At 37.9% G+C, this 25,258-nt stretch overlaps 1 protein-coding gene across 1 annotated transcript; it reads left to right on the forward strand.

The window, feature by feature from the left end:
• Positions 1-6,869: 6,869 nt before the first annotated feature.
• LOC141391502 (sphingomyelin phosphodiesterase-like) lies at positions 6,870-23,731 on the forward strand. The gene is made up of 6 exons (XM_073964383.1): positions 6,870-6,999; positions 8,877-9,497; positions 9,573-9,780; positions 9,844-10,387; positions 23,329-23,508; positions 23,567-23,731. Exons 1-6 carry the CDS (start codon positions 6,870-6,872, stop codon positions 23,729-23,731), a joined length of 1,848 nt encoding a protein of 615 aa, XP_073820484.1.
• Positions 23,732-25,258: the final 1,527 nt, after the last annotated feature.

The raw sequence follows: 25,258 nt of genomic DNA on the forward strand, positions 1-25,258 counted from the left end.
TTAGTTGTAACATTTTTTAGATATATAAGTTTAAGTTGGGAATTTGCAGTCATGACATTGTTTTATAGGGGGCGATACAGAATTGAATTGAATTTGAATTGTCCCAATTTGAACTTCTATATCTCAAAAACGGTAAAACTGACGAGAATATCATAAAGGTCAATCTTGTAGAGAATTTTCATATCTTAAACATTTGTTTTAGTCCCATTTTGATAGGAAATGTGGTTTCTAAGCAAAATCGCGAAAACCTAAACAACCCCTAAAAATGTCAACTTAAATCGTGATTTATTTAAGAAGCGCTCCGGCGATTTTTTTTTTGTTTTTTGATTGTTCTCATCTATAAACATTGTAGTTTCAGAATCCGCAAAAATTTCAGAGGTGTAAGCACCTTCCATTTAAAATTGTTTCAAGAGCACCGTGGGTATCTATACTATACCGCAAGTATTACCGCCTACCACTTTTTTTCGCATATAGCCGTGGCATGTAGGAATAACTTAAACAAGTTATCGAATCCGACCTCAGGTATCAGGAAGTCGTCAATGGGCATTCCATAGCATTCCATTTTAGAGGAGAATATTTGATTCCATTGTCATCAACGATTGGACCAAACGCAATGATCTTGCAATCATCCGCATAAGAAACGATAGCTATGCGATCTGGAGGGATGGGAATACAAAGAAGGTAGATTTTAAACTGTTCGGTTTCAACGATGTTAACAGTTCCGGAGAATCTCTCCGCCTTGTTGAATTACCTATTCGTATTCTTATTTCTGAATTCCACAAACTACATACATATATAGTTCATTATCTAGAGCTGGGTAGTGTCGGAACTACCTATGTATCAACTCTGAAGATCAGAACTATGAAAACGCGTGAAAACAAAAAGATCGGTTAATTTAAAGATTCATTTAATTATATTGGTCTGCAAAGTATTTAGGAGGACAGAAAAATGAACATTGTATTGGTTTCGGAACTATTTGGAACTAGATTTGCATTATCCAACGCTTCAAACACGGTTGTACTGAAATATTCTCTATGTCCTCGAAAAGCTTAGCATCGAAGAAATTCGATATGTCAGCAGCCATCGTGACTGTTCGGTCACACGTCGTGTTCGATCCTCGACTGATATGTGTGGATACGGTGCGTAATGCTGTTGTGCCTTTTTTCGGAATCCATAACTTGGAAACACACCAACAACACCGTCGTTTCTACTGGCGACGGAAGGGAAATAGGCCTGTACGTTGCGCCGCCGCTGGCATCCTTACCTGGTTTCAGCAACGTCAATTTTCCATACTTCTGATGCGATATGGGTGGATAAAGATAAATTGAGCACACTTGTCAAATACATAACACCGCATTCATCCAGTTGGCTGATCTTATACTTGTTCTTGTAGCAACACATATATGTTCGTTCGTGTATTATTTCAATTATCAAATCCTGGTTCCTCTGTATCCAGACTCAAGAATTCTGCAACCTGGACTGGTTGCGCCCATAAAAAATCAGGAGACATGTGAGTGGGGTTAGCTGCGCAGCTAAGCAAATGCAGTCGTCGTGTGGTCCCAATCCACATGCCGGGCATGTGTTGGGTATCGTGGCATCAATTCGGGCCCAATACGAATTGGGGCGGCTGCATCGTCCGGATCTTGGGGCTAAAACCACTCGTGTTTGCCTTGGCAGCTGGCGTTCTTCTGCTGCGATGGATGGAGGGTGGTCTCCAAGTACGGCATTTACACTGTATATCTGTACTGGCTGCGCAACCCTGTCAGTGTGAGTGCTATCCAAGCCTGCCTGATAGGCTCGTTGATCTAAAGGTTATCTTTTATACCTTTGGAACTCTCTCTCTCTCTCTCTCTAGATCATGAAGATCTCTCGTGACATGCCTGGGTGGGAAAACCCTATCCATTAAATCGTGACAGGGATGCTCACTGCGCAGACTACTTACACATACTATCGAACGTTACACCAAATATTTTCGGGTAGTTAGTGGTGGGAATCAGTACACCATCGACCAATAAGTTTAATGTGGCAGTCGATGTAGCGGCTGATATTTTCATATTCCTCAGATGGAAGAACAGCACTAGGTCAGCTATGTAGACACTTAACCTATTATATATGTATGTCATCAACGATAGGAAACGACGCCAAGAGCATCATCCGCATATATTACGATCTCTACGCCGTCTGGAGGGTGTAAAATTTCAGAGAGGTAGAGGTTAAACTCACCTATGCTAGACAAGCCTCACTTGTCCCTTATGGGATGTTTGTGGAACAATTATTAGAGGTTAAACAGTTCCGGAGATATCACCCCTCCTTGGGAAATTCCCTGTTTCATTCTACGGTGTTTGGAATTCTTGTCTCTGAATTCCACAAGCAACTGGCGTCTGTATTCACATATATTTGTTTATCTAACATTTCAAACACGGCTGGAGAGTGGTCTTCTCTACATCCACGAACAGCTTGGCATGGTTGATGGTATCGAAGACTTTCGATAAGTCAAGTGCCACCATGACTGTTCGGTCGTTCAGTCCTGTTCTGGTTCAGTCCTCAAATGATATGTGTGGATACGGCGTGTAATGCTCTTATATTACTACGCATTTTTCGAAATCCATGTTTTCCAACTGAAGCGGTGATTGGTAAATTCTCGGAATTCTTGCCAATCAGATTTCAGAAGGTGGACTGAACCAAGACCTGGTGCCACAATTGATATCTGGCGCGCTGTGGCAATATCTTCATACCCTCTTAGCAGCGTCGTCGTCACCATACAAAATATGGAGCTATCAATTTAGTCGGTCATTGTCTAGAAAGGAATTCCAAAGCTCATTATGAAGTTTGAAGTTCCCAAGCACCAGACAGATATTGCACTCCAAAAGTGAAATAATGCCAAACATGTACTGCACACCTATTCGTCGGTGGTATGTACACATTAGCAGCCTATTCCGTACATTCTATGTATGGGTCGCTAAAAACTCATACATTCTATATATAGGTCGCTAGAAACAAGCTCAAGCTCTGGTGTTTGAAGTAGGAGAGTACTGCTCCTCCCTTCCTTGTACGATCCTTATAAAAAACGTTGTAACCATCGCAGTGACCATGTATACACCAGCCCTGAACACCGGTAAACGGAACAGATTCATAGCCCGGATCACTGACTAAAATGCCTCGTAGCAGGCATTCCGTAATATATTGCTGTTGAGTTGATGACCCCTGGTCGAAGATACCTCTCTGTCAATTCAATGCATAGCAAATGTTTGCGTTCGTTGGATTGGTTCGGTGAAGCTCATTACGCTTATTTATTTTTCCCGCCGCCACAGCTGGTCTTAATACGGGAATTCACCTGAAGGTATATACCGAGCGGCTGCTACTATGAAAATCATTTTTGCTATCCCAACATGAGGAGGGAGAGCCAGAGAGTCTCATAGCGATATACCGTCAGCCCCTGATCAAAAAAATCACTGACATATACCAAACATTTTTAGTAACCAAACTTCTACATAAAGGACTCGAAATATTATATTAGTTTTAGAGTTATCATGCACAATAGGCATTTTGGTATGTGCCGGAAAGGTTTTGAAGCTCTTGGGCCATTATCTCGGGAAGTATTGACTTACTCCATAAAAAATTATACCGTTGTAAATAAGGCCGCTAGAACAACCTACTGAAAAAAGAATCAAAACGGTGCGAGAGGAGATCTTAAACTTCTCTTTTTCCTGGGGAGGTACCGGAAGGAGTAGACCAATATAGTCCATATTCCAACCTGATACATGACTGGATGAAATAATACGATGTGCAAAGTCTGCACCAATCAGAAACTCCCTACGAGAATTATCTTCGGGATTTGCCATTTTGGTTGGTACCGTCAGGGTTTCTTGGAGCTCTTAGGCCATTATCTCAGGAAGTATGGACTTGCAAGAATAAAATTGTACCGTCGTAAAGAGAGCTGCAAGGACAACCTACTGAAAAAAAATAAGAACGATTCGAGAGAAGCTCTTAAACTTCCTTTATCCGAATTTTGTGTGGGAGGTACCCGAAAGAGAGTACCGATATAGTCCATATTCGAACTCAATATATATCTGGAAGAAATAATACGATGTGCGAAATTTGGACCAAATCAATTGCTCCCTTCAAGAGTTATCGTTCACACCATTTTAACTTAACTTAAACTACGTTTGAACAAAATATTACGATACCCAAAATTTGGTTCGAATCAGTTGATCCGTTCGAGAGTTATCGTGCGCACCAGCCAGCCAGAGGGACAGACAGACGGACGGACATGGCTAAATCGAATCCAAATTGTCTGAAACGAATGTCGTCCAAACATACTTGGGGTCTAAAACAGTTATTTCGATGAGGCACATTTTTAGTCGTATCAGAGTGAATATACATACCCTTTCTATCCTAAAGGCTGAGGGTATAATGAGGAGTTCAGACTTTATATTCTCCGTCACGCAGAGCAGTTTGATAAGGAAGCGATTATATGGAGATAATGTGACCCAAGGATTGCCAGGAGACGTTTTTTGTCGTAACACGATATTATGTCCAGACAGCTGTGGAACCTTCAACTTATTCTGGTTGAGGCGCGCTTCTATCAACTTTGTCTGGCTCCACTTCTGGCGCGATCTTCTCTAATTATGCTCTTCAAGCTGTAGGAAACCATGCTTCCTATACCACAGCGAACGAAATGTTTCGACCACGTCGAAGTTTCTATCACTCCTAGGATACTTAAAATTGAAAATGGGTCCACGCATATAGCACACCATAGAACGGTACCTCCCGATTTTCGGTATTTTAAATAATGAAGCCTCAATATCCCACCGAAAAGGCTGAAATTTGCTATTTAGTCTACGTTAGGGATATAAAACTTTTCACCCGAAATTTGTCGGTACAGGTATTTGAAGTTTGTGGCCTCACTTCCTACAGAAATAGCTGAAATTTGGTATTTAGTCTTCGTTGCGGGTACAAAACTTTCCACCTGAAATTTGTCGGCATAAGTACACGCCTTCATACAGCCCCCATCGAAAGGTACCTCTGATTTTCGGTATTTTAAAGGTTGTGGCCTCAATATCCTACCAAAATGGCGGAAATTTTGTATTTAGTCTTTAGTTGGGGGTTTACACTTTCCACCTGAAACTTGTCGATATAGCTCCGCGTCTTCATATAGCCCCCATATTACAGTCCCTCCCAGTTTTCGACATTTTTAAGGTTTTGGCTCCAATATCTCACCGAAACGGCTGAAACATGGTATTTAGTCTTCATTGAGGATATACAATTTTCGACCACAATTTTGTCGTTATAGAACGGTAACACCCACCCCCCCACCGATTTGGTTGTTAATTGGGATGTTGTTAAATCTCTTTTAAAGGTAGTGTTATCAGTTAAAATATTATGCTCCTGCAAGGAATGAGAGGAAGAGCTTAGTATTTTCATAATCGAAAGGTACTTATTGTTACTATTTTCTTCAATATAGATCGTGGTGGTCGATATAAAAAGTTCGGCCCGGCCGAACTTAACGCCGTTCTTATTTTTATTAATCAACTGGAAAAGTTGCACGGAGTTGCTGTAGCTATCTGTTATAAATGTCGCTTTTCGATGTCAATTTGAGAATATTACGAGAATAAGGTACCGCTAATCGATGATTGCTGTTCTGATCGATCATTCGTGTAATAAAGATGATGGGTGTCTTTCATTTCTGATTACGTGATGAATTTCCTGTTAACAGTTACAATTTTATTGTGACTGACCATGTGACGATTTCGAAGCTTGGCTAAAGATAACCTTATTTTTCAGCCTGCCAATTCTTTACATGAATCATTCTTTATCTGCGAAATTCTACGATAGATTATTAAAAATGAACTTCGAATCCAAGAGAAAAGGGTCAATTTTTTGCATTAAAATATATGAATGTAGATTTATACATACATCAGAGGTCCGCAAAATGCCACTCGCTTTTAATGCATATTCGCGATTTCGTGCCTTTTTCATTGCTTGCTATTGCCATCTCTGTTTAGTGCTATTGCTTGCTTTGCCTTTACTTTCATGAGTGTGTGCCAATTGCACACACACAACACACTAAAAGAGCTCGTTGCCTTTTTGTTGCACGTTGCCTTCGAAAAAGCACGTTGCATTACAAAAAGCAGTAGATATTTCTGGTCAAATTTACATGCTAATAAACATAAAAAAAATAATGTTGAGACAATAAAAACAATTACTAGTTTAGTTTATCCTATTATTAAAGAAACTCAAAGAAAAAGCGAAATTTGGCAAATGTATTCATTTATTCAAACAGAAGATGGTACGATACTGTGTGGTGGTATGCAGTATTGTGCATACTGCATTTGCGAATCGTGTGAATACAAATGTAAAAGCAAGCAAAGCATGCACTAAAGCAGTGAATCATTTTTTGGGGTGAATCTGCTTTTTGCACATTCATATTTTTTATATGCAAGGCACTGCACTATTCGCTTTTGGGAAAAGGCAATAGAGTGTGCCTTTTATATGCATTTTGCGGACCTCTGACATACATACATACCCGCACGTAAATTTAATCGAACATTCAAGTTTACATTTCTTTTCAGAATACTTTTTTAAAGCAAGGTAATCCGCCATAGAAGGTAAGTGCCTGCACTTAATTAAATACGGAAATAAGATTCGCTCTTATCCAAAACTCTGTTGGAGGTCACACACCATCAGTGACCTCTATTTCAATGACCTAAATGTTATCGTACTGCTTTACTTTGAAATTTAAATAAGTCGATAGCGTCTACCTACTACATTCTAAAAATTGAATACTTAAACTTAAATGTAAAGTGGAAGAACGAACATATTTAGTTAATGTCTTCATGTAACTGGTGGCAATAGACAATTTACGCGTAATGTTCAAAATTCCGAAAACGGTATTTATATTTTTATTGTACGTTTTGCTGGATGTAGTCATCGCGTCTAAATCAATTGTGATTCCAACGAATTTCGAAGCCGACGATGAAGAATTGTCAAATGCTGCAGGTATGCAAAGTTTACTATCGTCTGAATAAATTTCTCAATGATGAGATTTTGAAAGTGAAAATGAAATGGAAATTATTTTAAATTTCAATTAGTTCGCATATAAGTACATATTTATTTATTGTGAAAAATGGGATTACCAAGAAGGACTATAGGAAAAGTTTGGAGTTTCAATTAACTGGCATAATTTCGCATATACATTTATCTAATGAATTGCGTATATATATACTAGTTACCAAGCTTTGCCTTCGTCTGCCACAAAAACAACATTTGAATATGCCTGATGCGTGGGACTTTGTTAGAGTACTAATTTTTCAATGTATCTCTTAGGTCTAAACAGCTCAACTCGAAAGAGAATTAATTAAATATCACTATAAATGACCTTCGCTTTAAAAGGCAAAAATAAAAAAATAATATTTTATAAATGTATTACAGATTAAAAAAAAACAGTAAGGAAAGGATCAAAGTCGGGCGGGACCGACTAAATGATACCCTACAGTTATTACTAACCCAATTTCCGTCACACATTCTAAATTTCATCAAAAATGGACAGATACACATATATTTCCAGACCGAATTCAGTCACACATTCCAAATTTTTTTCGAAATCAGACATATGTATATAGGGTGAAAATATATATGGGGGCTATATCCAAATCTGAACCGATTTTTTACCAAAATAAATAGCGTTCGTTCTTGAGCCAAAAATACTATCTTCCCAAATTTTCATGCAAATCGGCCAATAAATGCGACCTGTACTTTGTTTACAAAAATACGTGGACAGACAGACGGACATGCGTAAATCGACTCATAAAGTTGTTCTATGTATATTCCTTTTCCGTGTTACAAACTAATGCACAAAGACATAATACCCTTTACCACAGTGTGATATAGGGTATAAAAACAAGTAAAAAAGACTCAGTATTAGGCCGGGGCGATTTGTGTGGAAGGAAAAACCTTAATGAACCCTTCGCGTTTCTGATTCCTGGGATAGAACTGAGCAAAAAAGTCCACTGGACCATATTTCTACGATGAAAAACGAGCCTCCCGATTTTGACTTGAAGTTTTTTATTGACGTTGTTTGGATATTTTGGCATATAACAGCCAAACCATTGAGATTTCCGATCCAATACAAAGAACAAAATTTTAGCCAACAAAATAATTAAGAACTCTCCAGTACACTGCAAAAGTAATGGAATGCTCCTTCAGGCAGTTTTGGCCTTGAGAAAGTGCAAATTTTTGGAAAATATCGATAAATGACACTGTGCTACAGAAGTTGACCAGAAAAATATTTAAGCGTTCTGTTATAAAAATCTATCGTGTTGGGGTCCATAGACAATGAAAATACCTTTGGTTCGTTTGCGTCACTTCGTTTTATGACTTTATAACGGTAAAAGTAGTGAAAATCTGGGTTTCTTACATTTTCAAATTTAAACGGGCATATCTTCTTTTTTTAACGGATTTCTACTGATCCTTTTTCCTTTTAAAGGGGTGAATAATGTCATTCGAATACGCTATTATTTGTTCAAATCGGTTAATAAATGGCTAGGTTACAATTACAATGCAATTACTTTGCATTCTGTTTTAGAACCCAATATATTTGGACGAAATCCGTTTCAGACAATTTGGAGTTGATTTAGCCACGTCCGTCCGTCCGTATGTCCTAAATACATTCGACCTGTCCGTAGATGAAAGTGTCAATTCAGATAGGCTGAGGGTATATCATTGTCGGTAAAGCTTACTGATACTTTTTTACTTGTTTTTTTTTTTGCGCAGCCATAGGCTTTGGACATTTAGATGCTTACAAAGCCGAATGATTCTTTTTTTACGACTTTTCATTTGTTTCTAACAAATTATTTTTTATTGAAAATATTCTCTAGATGATTTAGCCCAAAAATATGCCGAAGAATATTTACGTTTTGTAGAAACCGGAAAGGAATCCAATGAATTACTCGATTTGGTAGCACAATTGCGGCAGGCCCAGGCAAAAGAATGTCTATATCGCAATCTTCCTGAACAATTGAGTGAAGCACAAGAATTCTTTACCTGCGCCACATGTCGCATAGCAGTGCAAATAACGGTGTGGGTTTTACGTACAGCTGCCAGTAATGAACAAGCTGCGGAATTAGCAAAAAAGGCCTTCATCTATTTCTGTTCAAGTGTGCAAATACAGACGCCACAAGTTTGTGAAGGTTTATTTAACTTGAATTGGCCCATTTTGTATTTCATTCTAATGAATAGCAATATAGATCCAAAAACTATATGCGGATTTTTACCAATGAGATTTTGCCGCATAGAACAACCAGGATTTAATTGGATACTAAACATCGATAAGACAAAATGGCCTTTGTTGTCCCCAAAGGCGGATGTGCCCCGGAAAACGCCATTTGATTTGAATGTATTGCATTTAACGGATATTCATAATGATCCGGAATACAAGGCTGGTTCATGGGCCGATTGTAAAGAGCCAATGTGTTGCCGACCCTCATGTACTATTGCAGGTAAAGAGTCAAATCAAGCAAAAGCTGGTTATTGGGGTGATTATCGTAATTGTGATGTACCTTTGTATATGATAGAGAATGCCATGGACCAAATAAGGACAACAAATGGAAAAATTGATTATATCTACTACACTGGGGATATATTGGCTCATAACATATGGTCCACAAGTCAAGAGGGCAACAGGGAGTTAATAACCAAAATATATGACCTGTTGGAGAGGAAATTCCCTGGCATACCAGTATATCCCTGTGTGGGAAATCATGAGATGCATCCCGTTAATGCGTGAGTATTAAAAAATGAGACTTCTTGGTTCCTGAGAATGTATATTTTTTCTTCAATTTCCAGGTTTGGTCACGAGAATGTCCCCAGCGAATTTCAACCTTTTTGGCTCTATGAGCACTTGTGGTCTTCGTGGAAGAAATGGTTGCCATTAGATACAAAAGAAACCATTGTCAAAGGTGGTTATTACACTGTCTCGCCCAGACCTGGATTCCGCATAATCTCCCTAAATAATATGCATTGTTATATCTTCAATTGGTGGATTTACTATGATGGTGGTCTGCACACAAGTATACCACAATTGAAGTGGTTACATGACACCCTCTTAAAGGCGGAACAATCAGGAGAATATGTTCATATTTTAATGCACATACCATCGGGAGATTCCCAGTGTTGGACGGTGTGGGCTCGTGAATATAATCGTGTGATTGAACGTTTTAGCCAAACCATAGGTGGCATTTTTAATGGTCATACCCACCAGGATGAATTTGAAGTACACTACTCCACTAAAGGATATCCCATGGCAATTTCATGGAATGCTGGTAGCCTGACGGCTTATACAATGAAAAATCCCAATTACAGGGTATACGAAGTGGAACCACTCACATATGTAAGTATAGGAAATGCTATGGAATTGCGACCGGGGACATATTTACTTACTTGTACCACGGACATATTTACTTAGTTTACTTACTTGTACCACGGACATATTTACTTACTTATTTGACCCTCTATAGAACATTTGTCCTATAAGTCGAACTAGAAAAAGGTTTCCTTTCTTCTCTTTTTATACCCTCCACCATAGGATGGGGGTATATTAAGTTTGTCACTACGTTTGTAACTACTCGAAATAATCATTGTAGACCCCACAAAGTATATATATTCTTGATCACCGTGCAATTCTACATCGATATAGCCATGTCCGTCCGTCTGTCCGTCTGTCCGTCTGTCCGTCTGTGGAAATCACTCTAGCGTCCGAACGGATTGACGTAGGCTGATGAAATTTTGGGAAAATATGTTATATTTACGTAGGACTTTTGGTATTGAAAGCGGGCTATGTAGGTCCACGCTTTCGTATAGCCCCCATACAAAATGACGCGTGACGCGTCGTCGTTTTAAGGAATTTTTTAGATATTTGGCCCATTTTACCACCGAATTGGTTGTAATTCGGTACTTTGTGTCTCTAGAGGCCAAAAAATATTCCTACCAAAGTTGGGTTATATAGGTCCACGTTTTGGTATAGCCCCCATATAAGGCCCCATATAAAGTACGCGTCATTTTATTATATTTTGAATGTATTAGACCCATTTGACCACAGAATTGGTTGTAATTTGGTATTTTGTGTCTTCAGAGGCCAGAAAACATTCCTACCAAAGTTGGGTTATATAGGTCCACGTTTTGGTATAGTCCCCACATAAGACCCCTTATAAAGTACGCGTCATTTTAATATATTTTGAATGTATTAGACCCATTTAACAAATAAATCGGTTGTAACTTTGTATTTTGTGTTTCCAGAGGCTAAGAAACATTTCTACCATAAAATGTTTATATAGGTCCACGTGTTGATATAGCCCCCATAATACAATATCTCCCGATTTTCGATATTTTGAACGTTTTAGCCTCATTATCACACCGATATGGCTGAAATTTGGTATTTAGTCTTCTTTAGGCGTATAAAACTTTCCCCCAGAAATTTGTAGGTATAGGTCCACGCCATCATATAGCCCCCATAGAACGGTACCTTCCGAATTTCGGTATTTTGAAGGTAGTGGCCACATTAATCCACCGAAATGGCTGAAATTTGTGGTGGAGGGTATAAAAAGTTCGGCCCGGCCGAACTTAACGCTTTTCTTACTTATTACTTGTTGTTGCTTCATTTCACCAATTTGAAATACCGCGTATTTCGATCTCATCTTCCACTAGTTTACTCCATCGAAGTCTTGGCCTTCCAGTTCTGCGTGTACCGCCATGCTGCCCGTATTTACACGTATTTTTATCTGGTTCATCATAGCTCATTCTTATGATATGGCCTTGCCAAAGCAATCGTTGTATCTCTATACGTTTAACTATACTGATGACGTTGTATAGCCGATACAGCTCGTGGTTAACACGACATATTTCGAAGAATTTTTCTCTCAAACACAATAAGAACTGCCTTATCTGCTAGCTCAAGTATCCAGGCTTCGGAACAATACACGGGTATTATCAGTGTTTTTTTAAAGTGGTGTTTGACGAGATATGGTTTTGTTTTTAAACTGGTTACTTAAGCCAATGTATAATCTGTTAGCCAATGCAATTCTGGTTCTTATTTCATAACTGAGGTTGTGTTTATGGCGATGCCGAGGTAGACGACGTCTTTAACTACCTCAACTTCCACAGTGGGTCTGAGTTTTATGGATGCATTTCGCGTCGATAACATTAACATAGTCATTCGTTTACTGACAGACTCACTTTAGTAGATTCTCCTTCGATCTTTTTAAATTGTATAAGTTACTTCTTTTACTGATCAACCTACGATATCAATATCGTCAGCATAAGCAGGTAACATTTGGCTATTGGTGTATATTGTGCCATTTCTTTTAATGTTTGCATCAAGTATAACCTTTTCTAGTAGGGCAAGCTTGTCCCTTTGTCTGAAACCTTTTTTGGTACTGAACTGTTCGAAAAGGTTCTTTGCAATTTTAACAGAGGACCGGTTATCAGTTAAAGTCATCTTAAAAAGCCGAATGAGCCTTTTTTTTAAATTCCACAAGTTTGGGTTTAAAATATATTTTAAAAAAATCCGCTAGTTGGTGTTTAAAATACATTTTAAAAAAGTCCACGAGTTGGGGTTTAAAATTCCACCATTTGTGGTTTAAAATAAACTTTAAGAAATTCCACGAGTTGGGGTTTTAAACTCCACGAGTTGGGATTTAAAATATGGCTCCGCGAAAAATAGTCTCAGGAAAGATGGCCCACAAGGCATAGTGAAAAATGGCCCAAATTTGGGGAGAAACTGTATAATGAATCTTGACCCAAATATAACTCGAACAATTTTGCCCCAAAATAATGCAATAAAGACCCAACAATAAAATGAAAAATTGCCCCAAGTTTGGGGTAATTTTTCCTTATGAAGTTTTATCCCAAAATCAACCAGTAAGGAAAGGATCATAGTCGGGCAGGGTCGACTATATAATACCCTACACCACTGTCAATATGTAAAAAATGTATATAGGAGATATATACACATATCAATTTGAACTGATTTTAATATAATATGGTACATTTATTACTAGACAAAATTCCGTCACACATTCCAAATTTCATCAAAATTGGACAGATATAGGGTGTTTGGTGCAGCAAATACGTGAAATCGGGCGAAAATATATATGAGAGCTATATCCAAATCTGAACCGATTTCGATATAAGTTGGCACACTTATTTCTAGACCGAATTCAGTCAAACATTCCAAATTTCATTAAAATCAGACGTATATAGCGTTTTTGGTGCAGCCAATACGTAATTTGGCATACTTTTTTTAGACCGAATTCAGTTACACATTCCAAATTTCATCAAAATCGGACGTATATAGCGTGTTTGGTGCAACAAATACGTCAAATCGGCCGAAAATATATATGGGAGCAATATCCAAATCTGAACCGATTGTCACCAAAAGCAATAGCGTTATTCCTTTAGCTAAAAAATACTTACTTACTTAGTTAGTCCATTACAGAACATTTGTTCCATAGACCGAACTAAGAAAAGATCTCTATTCCTCTCTGTTTTTCGCTTGACGTTTTGGAATGCCGCGCCTTTTCATTTCTTCATCCACTTGTATGCTCCATCGAAGCTTAGGCCTGCCGATTCTGCGTGCACCATCATGTGGCATGTATTCATACGCCTTTTTAGCGGGTTCATCATCGCTCATTATTATGATATGGCCTAGCCAACGTAATCGTTGCATCTCGATACGTTTTACTATATTCATGTCTTTGTATAGCTGATAGAGCTCGTGATTCATACGACGTCGATATTCACCGTCAACGCAAATCGGACGTAGATCTTTCGAAGAATTTTCCTCTCAAACACACCAAGCACTGCCTTATCTGCTTGCGCAAGTACCCATGCTTCGGAGCCATACATTAGCACGGGTAGTATCAGCGTTTTGTATAGTGTTATTTTTGTTTGACGAGATGTGGCTTTGTTTTGCCGAGGTAGACGATGTCTTTAACTACTTTAAAATTATAGGTACCAACTTCCACAGTTGGTCCGAGCTCTATGGACGCTTTGCGCGTCGACACCATCAATTTGGTCTTTTCGCCGTTTACCGCCAGACCCACTTTCCCAGATTCTGCTTCGACCTTCCTAAAGGTATCAGTTACTTCCTTTACTGATCGTCCCATGATGTCTATGTCATCAGCATAGGCAAGTAACATGTGGCTATTGGTGTAAATTGTGCCATTTCTTTTGACATTTGCATCTCGTATTACCTTTTCCAGCAAAATGTTGAATAGGTCACACGATAGGCTGTCTCCTTGTCTAAAACCTCTTTTGGTACAAAATTCTTCGGAGAGGTTCTTTCCAATTTTAACTGAGGACCTAGTATCAGTTAAAGTCATCTTACAAAGCCGGATGAGCTTTGAGGGGATACCAAAATCAGACATTGCATGGAATACCTTTGAACGTAGTGGGCTGTCGAAGGCTGCTTTATAATCGACAAAAAGGTGATATGTGTCGATCTGCATCTCTTGGGTCTTCTCTAGGATTTGCCACAGGGTAAATATCTGGTCAATGGTGGACTTGCCAGGTCTAAGGCCACATTGGTATGGTCCAATTATTTCGTTGACCATTGGCTTTAGTCGTTCGCACAATATCCCTGATACTATCTTATAGACAATAGGAAGAAGACTTATGCCCCTATAGTTGGAGCATACAGTCTTATTTCCTTTCTTGTGGACGGGACATAGGATGCTCAGGTTCCAATCGTTGGGTACGCGTACCTTCTGCCAGATGGTGCTAACTAGATGATGCATACACCTTATCAGCGCGTCGCCTCTGGTTTTAAACAGCTCGGCTGGTAAACCATCGGCTCCTGCTGCTTTATTATTCTTCAGCCGGTTGATTGCTGTTTTTACCTCATCTTGGCCGGGCGGTATACATTCTATACCATCTTCTGGGATTGGATCTGTGGTATCATCATCTTCGCTACTATTGGATACCAGCAGATTGGAGAAATGTTCCTTCCATATCCTGAGCACGCTATCTGTACCAAAGCCATCTGTTTGATGTTTCACTCTTTGGTAAAATTTTCGGACTTCATTCTGACTCCTGTACATCTCGATTTTTTCACACTCCCGCTTTTCCATTTCTCCCTTTTCCTTGCGGAAAAGACGTCTCTTCTCTCCTTTTCTCCCGATATCTCTCGTGCGCTACGTGTTGCTACTGATTGTAAAGTAGCTCTATATGCCGCATTTTTCTTGTCGGTAGCAGCACGACACTCCTGGTCATACCATGAATTCCTTTGTGGAGGTCTCTGAAATCCAAGTATGGATTTTGCGGCTGTTTGCAGGGAGTGGGCAATATTTTGCCATTGTGTTGTTATGTTATTGGGACAAGGAGTGCTCGCGTTAAGCAATTGGGCTAGTTGAGTGGAATATGCTGTGGCTATCTGTTGTGTTTGCAGCCTATCGATGTCCAACGTTTAGACGGGTACGTACCTTTGCTGCAACAAGGTAGTGGTCCGAATCAATGTTTGCGCCTCGGAACGATCGTACATCCAACACGCTGGATGAATGTCTTCCATCTATCACAACATGATCAATTTGATTACTTGTTCCTTGATCTGGAGACAGCAAGGTGCCCTTATGAATATCGAGATGATTAAATCTGGTACTGCTAACTACCATGTTTTTTGCAGCTGCAAAGTCTATCAGCCTCATACCATTGTCAGATGTTTCACTGTGGAGACTGAATTTCCCGACTGTTGGGCCAAAGATATTCTCCTTTCCAATTTTGGCATTAAAATCGCCTAGAATGATTTTAATGTCATGGGCAGGGCAACGGTCATATGTTTCTTCTAAGCGCTCGTAAAATATATCTTTGGTCTGTTCGTCCTTTTCTTCAGTGGGAGCATGAGCGCAAATAATGCTGATGTTGAAGATTCGCAGATCATGGTCCTTAAAACGTTTGCGGGGTTCGTCAACTTTAGAAGGGTTTGTTTTTCCTTTCTTTCGTTTTTTCATAGTAGGCTGTTTTTTCTAGGGGAGGGTTACTATCCCGACGCCTAAACCCAACTTTTTAACGTTCTTGTGGGTGAACGCGCGGCACATGTTAGCTCACTACCTTTAACGGATGTTAAAGGCAGTTCTCCAAGTGACACCACGGGGAGGTCAGTGTCCACTTGAGATGAAAGAGGGACCAAGATAAATCCTGGGCTTTGCATTTTAAATCCGGTCAGGACCGTTCCTTGGTATCTTCCATCCCCTACGTCACCCAGTGTAGTATATACTCAGTATAATGTGTAGTATAATGCTCAGAATTAACCGCCCTACATTTTTCAAATCGTATAGTCGCCACACGGTCAGTTTTGCCGAGGAAACAGGCGACCATTTTCTTCGAAGGTCTTCTTGCATGAACAATTTTCGTTGGACTTGGCTTGTTTTCGAAGGCCCAAACGGTCGATTCCTGTGTTGCTTCGGGCTCCTAAGCATAGATCCAAGATTCATCGTCTGTAAAGATGAATGTCGTTTGAAGCATCGCGATTGTTTTGTTCACAATTTCTTTGCACAAATCCACAAAAGCCTTTTTTGAGCGATTGACCTCTTTTGCTGGATCAAGCGAGAAAAATCCATTTTTTTTCAACCAGGTGTTCATGCAATATCAAATGTTAGTTGGTGGAAGAAATGCCCAAGGACGCCTTTATCTCACGGTATATAACATGAGGATCTAACATTATCTTAATATTTTTCTGGCACAACGGTCAATTTTGAGCGACCCTCATCACCTTCGTGTTTTTGCGAGTGTCGGGCCGCGATTGAATTTATTAAACCAGTTTTTCATAGTGATATAGGATGGCCCTTTATCGACATACAAAGATTTTAATTTAATTTAAAAAGAAATAAAAATTCAATTTCGCCCCAAAAATTGTATAGTTGTCATTGGTAAGATAAAAACAAACAACCATAGTATCGTTTACATTTCCTCCGATTTAGCCAATGTTGATGTGCAAACAGAACAACACACAATTTCAAAATTGTCCTTCCATATTACATATTCACACCATTTCTTCTAACTTTCTGACAAAACCGAATCCTAAATATATCGACACAATTAAAAAAAATAAAATTGAAGTAACTTGTATGTGCTAGAATCTATTTTAATATAAAATTATTAAGCGGGGGAAAATTGTATGATTAATAAATTGAAGAAACCACTTGAGAAAATTAAAAAATCGCGATTTTTTAATTTTCTCTAGTGGAGCATTGGTGAAATTGTTTAAAACAAGAGATATTGTGAACTTTTTGAAATCGATTTTTATTTGAAATACTTGTGAAGGAACGGTTTTTAAAACAGTCTCACCAATGCTCCTTCACAAGCACTACAAATAAAAATCGATTTCAAACAGTTATTAATATATGTTTTTTGTTAAAATATTTCAGTTATCTTATGAACTTACTAACATCTAATGCTCTCCAATACGCAAATTATAGTCTTTCTTTTCTTTTTATACCCTCAGCATTTATGCTAACGAGGGTATATCACCAATATTTTTGAAAATTTAACATAGCTGAAGCCAAGGTTTACCCTTTCAGAACACGCGACTTGTGATTGTATAATATACAAATTAAATATATTTGGATAAAATGAAATATTTTTGGACGTGGCAAAAAATATTGGCCTTAAAAGATAATTTGCGTGGAAGCTGTGGCTATGTTCATGTTAAAAAATGGGTAAAAATGGGTTGAAGCCAACATGTCTTTTTTTGTTTTTTCTCGATTTGTGAGTAAACCACACTTCTCTCGATTTTTCTGTCAAAGTAAAAGTAGAAGCAAACTAAATATGGATCATCTCACTAATGTATTACTTTTCAAAATTTGAATTGCTTCTACCATTAAATGATGCTGACATTTTGAAGCCAGATTTACAGTGTTTTTTGAAAATTTCTTCTAATTTCATTCCGCAAACAGGTTTTTCAAAAAATCATATATAGGATTGTAGTACTTGCGATTCGGAGTTATTTGATACGTATATTGTGAATGTAGTCTGCACAGCTTCATAGAAATCTGCATCCAAATGCGGAAATTTTGTGCGAACATTTTTCTAAAAATCATATTTTTTGGGTCTAATATTTGCAATTGTCTCTAGAATATCTCGTACTCCATTGCACATTTTAGATTTTTACTTTCCGGATCCAATAAATCATTCCTCGTTAAAATCCATCTACTAAAACGCGAGTTACGAGAAATTCCAAAGTAGAAAAATCACCTAAAATCGTTTTTGAAACTATCGCGAATTGTATCGCTTTTTCTGCGGATCGTTTCCACTGCAATGAAAAAACTAGTGCAGCATCTTGGTTTTTGCGGAAACAGAGATTTGAAAACTTCACTGATAAGGAAGCTACATTCATTTTATCCCAAAAATTAGTGTGTGATGCTACATCCACGGTTCTTGATTGATCGCCTTCAAATAGATATATATCAATGTAGATTTTCCTGGTGGATACTGAAATCGGATGCGGACAAAAATTGTATGCACTTTGCGCAAATTAGCGATATTTTATAGGTTTTTTAATGCTAAGATGCAGCCGATGCTACATCTTAGAGTCCAACTTATATTTCGCAAAATATATACAACTTAATAGATATGGTTTAGCTGTACATGAAAATCACATGCGGACAAAATGGTTTTGATAATTACGCGATTTACAGGTATTTTAAAATGCATATAAATTAAAATGGGTTATTTGACCTCTATTTCCATTTCAGAAGCTTCGGGATATATCCTCATCAACCCAATTACCTTCACTAATGGGAAATTTTTAATACGAATGTCAAAAAAGCAAAATCCGTCTATTTTATTGGGAGATTTAAACAAAATGAAGGAAGTATTGCTATAGATTTTTACAATATTTTCTACTACATAATGCATGTGAAAAAATATTTTTCAAACAAAAAATGATTTTATTTGACCAAAATATGTGCTTATTTTGGCTGTAACATCAAAACTATAACACCAATCTGTATATTTGTAGTCTCATTTGATTCGCCGTGAAGTTTTGATCCACAACAAATTTTTATGTAATTTTATGACCACTAAATGGGCCTTAATTTTGAAAAAAATTTGACTAATATTCAATAATTTATGAATTTTATGTACTTTCCGCGTATTCTGTGCAACATTTTGCAGGTATTATGCAATCTACTCGCTGAAGTCACTTCGAGAGAACTTTCTTGTAACAATTGTGCTCAATAAAATAATTAGCGTTTTTATAATATTTTCTTTCTTAAAAAGCGAAATAAAAGCGCCATAACTTTTGTCCGCAACAATCAAAAATTGGCTCGCGACCAGATTCGTACTGGGAATTTTTTTCTTAACCTACATATCAAAAATATTTGATGTAGCGCGAAAAAAAATTATCCTTTTTTTATGAAATGGAATATGAAATAATTGACAATATTCGTGATATACACTTTCATACGGGCAAAATGTGCCTCATCGAAATAATGGTTTTAGACCCCAAGTATGTTTGGACGAAATGTGTTTCAGACAATTTGGAGTCGATTTAGCAATGTCCGTCCGTCTGTCTGTCTGTCCGTCTGTCTGGCTGGCTGGTGCGCACGATAACTCTCGAACGGATGAACCGATTTGGTCCAAAAGTTGGCTATCGCAATATTTTGTCCAAACTTAGTTTAAGTTCGAAGATGGGTTATATCGGTCCACTCCTTCCGGTACCTCACCCACAAAAGTTCGAAAATGTTCGGAAAATTTGTACGTACGATAACTCTTGAAGGAAGTAACCGATTTAGTCCATACTTTGCAAATCGTGAAATGTCTACCAGACTTAGATGAGGTTCCAATATGGACTCAATCGGTCCACTCCTTCGGGTACCTCCCACACAAAATTTCGGATAAGTTCAGTTTAGGACCTGCTCTCGAATCGCTTTAATTTTTGTTTTAGCAACTTGTATTTACTGCCCTATATACGACGGTACAAGTTTCATCAGGGGCATGTCCATACTTCCTGAGAAAATAGCCTGAAAGTTGCACAAAACCCCTATGACACCGTGTGAGGTGGTTGGAGCGCACGATAACTCTCGAACGGATCTGCCGATTGGGTCCATAATTTGGCCTTAGAAATATTTTGTCCAAACATAGTTTAAGTTCGAAGATAAGCCATATCGGTCCACGCCTTCAGGTACCTCCCCCACAAAATTTAAAAAATTTTCGAAAAATTGTTCGTATGGTAACTTTTGATTCTACCACTCGAATTGGTCCATACTTTACACATCCTAATATATCTACCACATATAGATCAGTTTCAAATATGGTCTATATTTGTCCATTTCATCCAGTACCTCCCAAACAAAATTTCGGATAAGTTCACTTTAAGACCTGCTATCGAATCACTTTCATTTTTGTTGAAGCAACTTGCATTCGCTGCCTCAATTACGATGGTAAAAGTTGTTTCAGGGGCAAATCCACACTTCTTGAGAAAACAGCCCGAATAGATCCACTTCCATAATAGTCAACGTCGATCCATTCCTTTAAGTATTTCCTGCGCAAAACTTTTGCTCTTTAATCCAAAGCAATATTTTTGTCGGTTCATACGCCAAGCTGACTGATACTTTTTTACTTGTTTAATTACAAATTCAGACCTCTTACGAATTCCACAGAACTTCTAAGAATGAATAGTTTGAAAAGTTGATATATTTTACAACCGAGTAAAAGGTAAATTGCTTTTGTACGATTATATAAAATAAATTTTAGTAAAATTTAATTTTTATTTGTGAAAAAAATCTCAGAAACATTTTTTTGCATTTTTAATGTTTGAGGTCATATTTAAATTTTATTGAATTATTACACCCCAATTTTTTGGTGCAAAAATACCCCAAAAATTTGTGAAAAATTGCCCCAAATTGCATGTTGTTTTGTTGTATACATTTTTTTGCGGTCATTTTGCACTTTTGCATAGGGGCCATTTTTCGCGGAGCTTTTAAATATACTTTAAAAAATTCAACAAGTTGTGTTTATAATATACTTTAATATACTTAGGGTTTAAAATATACTTTAAACAAGTAAGAAAGTATCAGTCAGCTGAGCCGACAGAGATATACCCTCAGCCACGTACCCGAAGAAAAAAAGTTAACACAATACTTCTGTAGGTTTTTTAGCTGTTGAGAAAATTTTGCAGGTTGGAAAGGACCGCAAAAAACTACATGTTGCAACAAAATTCAGAATGATCCAAGACGAGTGCATTTTTCCATTGTGTACCCATAGGGATGATCCGATGTAGTACATATTCGGATCTAATACAAATCTGTAGGAAATATTTTTTTTTCTTTATTAGTCTATGGATATTTTCCTTACAGACTATATAATTAAATATGTTGTATTTAATTTTCTGAATTTAAATATATTACAATTTTACTTTTCAATTTACAAAGTTTGAGCTAAATCGATTTCTCTCTTAAAGGGTTATTTTACACATTAGCCAGTTTAGGTGGTGCCGGTAGGATTTTCTGGACCTTTTTAGGTCATTATCTCAGGAAGTATGGACTTTCCCACGAAAAAAAAATTACAACGTCGTAACAGGGGCCGCAAGTGCAACCTGCTGCGTCACAAATTAATAAGATCAGAGAGGAGTTGTTAAACTATACTTTTTCCAAATTTTGTGTGGGAGGTACTCAAATGAGTGGACCGATATAGTCCATATTATAACTCGATCTATGCCTGAAAGTAATATTACCAATAGCAAAGTTTGGCTCCATTTGGTTATTCCCTCCTAGAGTTATCATGCCCACAATCTTGGCGAAAAATTTTAAACCTTTGTGGGGGAGGTACCGGAAGGAGTGGACCGATATGGTCTATCTTCGAATTTAAACTAAGTTTGGACAAAATATTGAAAGACCCAAAATTTTAACCAAATATGTTGATCCGTTCGAGAGTTATCGTGCACTCCAACTACGACACATTGTATTATATGGGTTGTTTGCAGTTTTCGTGCTGATTTCTGAGGATATATGGACTTGCTCCTGAAAAAAATTATATCGTCGTAATGGGGGTAGTGAATACAAGTGGCTGCAACAAAAATCAAAGCGATTCGAGAGCAGGCCTTAAACTGCCCTTAAGCAAAATTTTGTGTGCGAGGTACCCGAAAGAGTGAATCAATAGGGTCCATATTGGAACCTCATCTATGTCTGGTAGAAATGTCACGATGTGCAAAGTATGGACTAATTCGGTTACTCCCTTCAAGAGTTATCGTGCGGACAATTTTTCCGAACATTTTTGAACTTTTGTGGGGGTGGTACCTGAAGGAGTGGACCGATATGGCCCATCTTCGAACTTAAATCAAATCTGGACAAAATATTTCGATACCCAAAATTTGAACCGAATCGATTGATCCGTTCGAGAGTTATCGTGCGCACCAGCCAGACAGACAGACGGACAGACAGACAGACAGACGGACGGACATTGCTAGATCGACTCAAAATTTTCTGAAACGGATATCGTACAAACATACTTGGGGTCTAAAACCATTATTTCGATGAGGCACATTTTTGGCCGTATCAAAGTGTAAATACCCTCTTTAGCCTAAAGGCTGAGGGTATAAAAATTCCACGAGTTGGCGTTGAGAATTCCAAGAGTTAGGGTTTAAAATATACTTTAAAAATTCCACGATTTGAGGTTTAAAATATATTTAAAAAAAATCCACGAATTGGAGTTTAAACTTCCACGAGTTGGGGTTTAAAATATAGTTTAAAAAATTCCATAAATTGGAGTTTAGAATTCCACAAGTTGGGGTTTAAAAAATTTTACGAGTTGGGGTTTAAAAATATACTTTAAAAAATTTCACGAGATGGGGTTTAAAAACATACTTTAAATTTTTTGGGGAGCTTTTAAAATACTTTAAAAAATTCCACGAGATGGGGTTTAAAAATATACTTTAAATTTTTTGGGGAGCTTTTAAAAAACGTTAAAAAATTCCACGAGTTGGGGTTTAAAATTCCTCTAGTTGGGGTTTTAAATTACACCATTTGGGGTTTACAATTCCAAGAGTTATGTCTAAAATTCCACCCTTTGGGGTTTAAAATTCCACGGGTTGGGTTTTAAAATACATTTTAAAAATAAATTGCCAAAAGCCACATATTTCATTAAATTTCGGAGGGGGTGCCTACCCTATTCCAATTTTATTACAAATGCAATAATTGAACATTTATTTACGAGACAATTTTGGTTGTGTCTGCGAGCTTACGTACTTATTTGGGGCCTTAAATATCGTAAACCACTTTTAAAGATTTGTTATTTATATGAAAGCCTAATAAACGTATGTATGTATTTGTTCCCTCTTTCCAGCAAGTCGTTGATCATTCCACATGGATTTTCAATTTAACCGAAGCCAATACACATGGCGAACAACGTTCTCCCCGCTGGTTCAAGGAGTATCAATTTACTGATTTCACCAAAAATTTAAGTCCAGCTGGAGTTGATGCTTTACTTGATCAAATGGCAACGGAGCCCGATGTACTACGTCAGGTATGTTAAATTAGCATGGAAATAGTAAATCAATGCAACATCTTGTTTCTTTTTCTAGTACTGGAAGTATAAAATGGTATCTTCAGATCCGCGATTAGATATGGGATGTGATAATTCTTGCCTCATGAACACCATTTGTAATTTAGCAACATCAGTTTACGACGAGAAGAGTCGTTGCAGAGAATTGCAAGCCAAGTTGAAAAAGTCTCTCAAATCGAATTAAACCAATTTTAAAAAACATATTCGTTATAAATATTGAAAATATTTTTTTAAAATAAAATAGTGAGTATAGTACCGATAAAGACGTTTTTTTTCAAAATAGTCTGACTTACTGCCATAGTTGTTATTTAGTGGAGACATAGGGGATGAAATATACCAAGCAACGGCCCTGACCGGCATTAACATGGCAAAGTCCATGACTTATCTTGGTCCCTCTTTCATCTCAAGTGGACATTGACCTGCCCGTGGTATCACCTGGGGATCTGCTTTTAACGCCCGTTAAATGTAGTGAGCTAATATATGCCGCGCGTTCACCCATAAGAACGTTAAAAACTTGGGTTGGGCTAGTAGCCCACTCCTCCAAAAAACAATATACAATGAGAAAACAAACGTTTTAAGGACAATGATCTGCGAAACTGCACCTGGAATGTTAGGACTCTGTAGAGAAGGTGCAGATTACGCACTGGTAGATGTTCTTGCAAAATACAAGGCCGATATTACTGCCAAACAGGAAAAACAATAGATTGGGAAAGGCATCACAACAACACCTAAAGGGGACGCACTGTAATATAGCTGTCATAACATAAACCGTAAGTTTGGTTTTGGATTTGTAGTTGGTCGGAGCTTAAAACATCTGGTCTCCTTCATCCCAGCGAATGAAAGACTTGCTACAATTCGGATAAAAGCAAAATTCTTCAACATCAGCTTTATTTGAGCTCATGCTCCCACCAATGACAAGGGCGAACAGACCAAAGATATATTTTACGAGTACTTAGGAGAAACATATGACGGTTGTTCTGCCCATGACATTGAAATTATTCTAGGCGATTTTAATGCCAAAATTGCAAAGCAGAATATCTTTGACAGCCGGGAAATTCAGTCTCCACAGCGAAACATCTGATAATGGAATGAGGCTGATAGACTTCGCAAAAACATGGTACTTAGCAGTACCAGATTTAAGCGTATCAATATCCATAAGGGCACCTGCCGGTCTCCAGATCGTATGAGGAGCAAATATTGACTCGAATCACAACCTTGTTGCAGCAAAGGTTAGTACCCGATTAAACGTACCCGCTTTTCGTCCCGATAACATATCAGCACAGTGGCAAAGTATTACCCACTCCATGCAAACAACCGTATTATTTATACTTGGCTATTAGAGATCACCCCAAGGAACCCATGTGATGAACAGGAGTGTCGTGCTGCTAGCGAAGAGAAAAATGCGGCATATAGGGATACTTTACAACAGACCTGCTCACAGAGAACAAACTACAATTTACAAGAAATTAGGAAACAACGATGTTTGGAAGTTTTTTTTCGATGTTTCATCAATTTTCTTAACTTTATTGTCTTCAAAAACGATTCCCTAGTTTAAAAAAAAAAATTAAATAAAACTAGAAAAAATTAAAAACCTCATATTTTTAAGCAAAAACCGTAAGAGAAGTTAAGGGTAAAAATGTCACCGTTCTGAGCAGGTCTGCTCTACAATCAGTAGCAACGCATAGCGCACGAGGGAGGTATCCGGAGGAAA

Source organism: Musca autumnalis, unplaced genomic scaffold (assembly GCF_047663935.1).
Source record: "Musca autumnalis isolate F117 unplaced genomic scaffold, ASM4766393v1 scaffold_1, whole genome shotgun sequence".
Classification (NCBI taxonomy): domain Eukaryota; kingdom Metazoa; phylum Arthropoda; class Insecta; order Diptera; family Muscidae; genus Musca; species Musca autumnalis.

Bases quoted from the DNA above. Each gene is read 5' to 3' on its own strand.
- LOC141391502 (XM_073964383.1), top strand. From the start codon at position 6,870: ATGTTCAAAATTCCGAAAACGGTATTTATATTTTTATTGTACGTTTTG. The intron at 7,000-8,876 runs GTATGCAAAGTT...AATATTCTCTAG, and splicing joins AGAATTGTCAAATGCTGCAG to ATGATTTAGCCCAAAAATAT. The intron at 9,781-9,843 runs GTGAGTATTAAA...TTCAATTTCCAG, and splicing joins GAGATGCATCCCGTTAATGC to GTTTGGTCACGAGAATGTCC.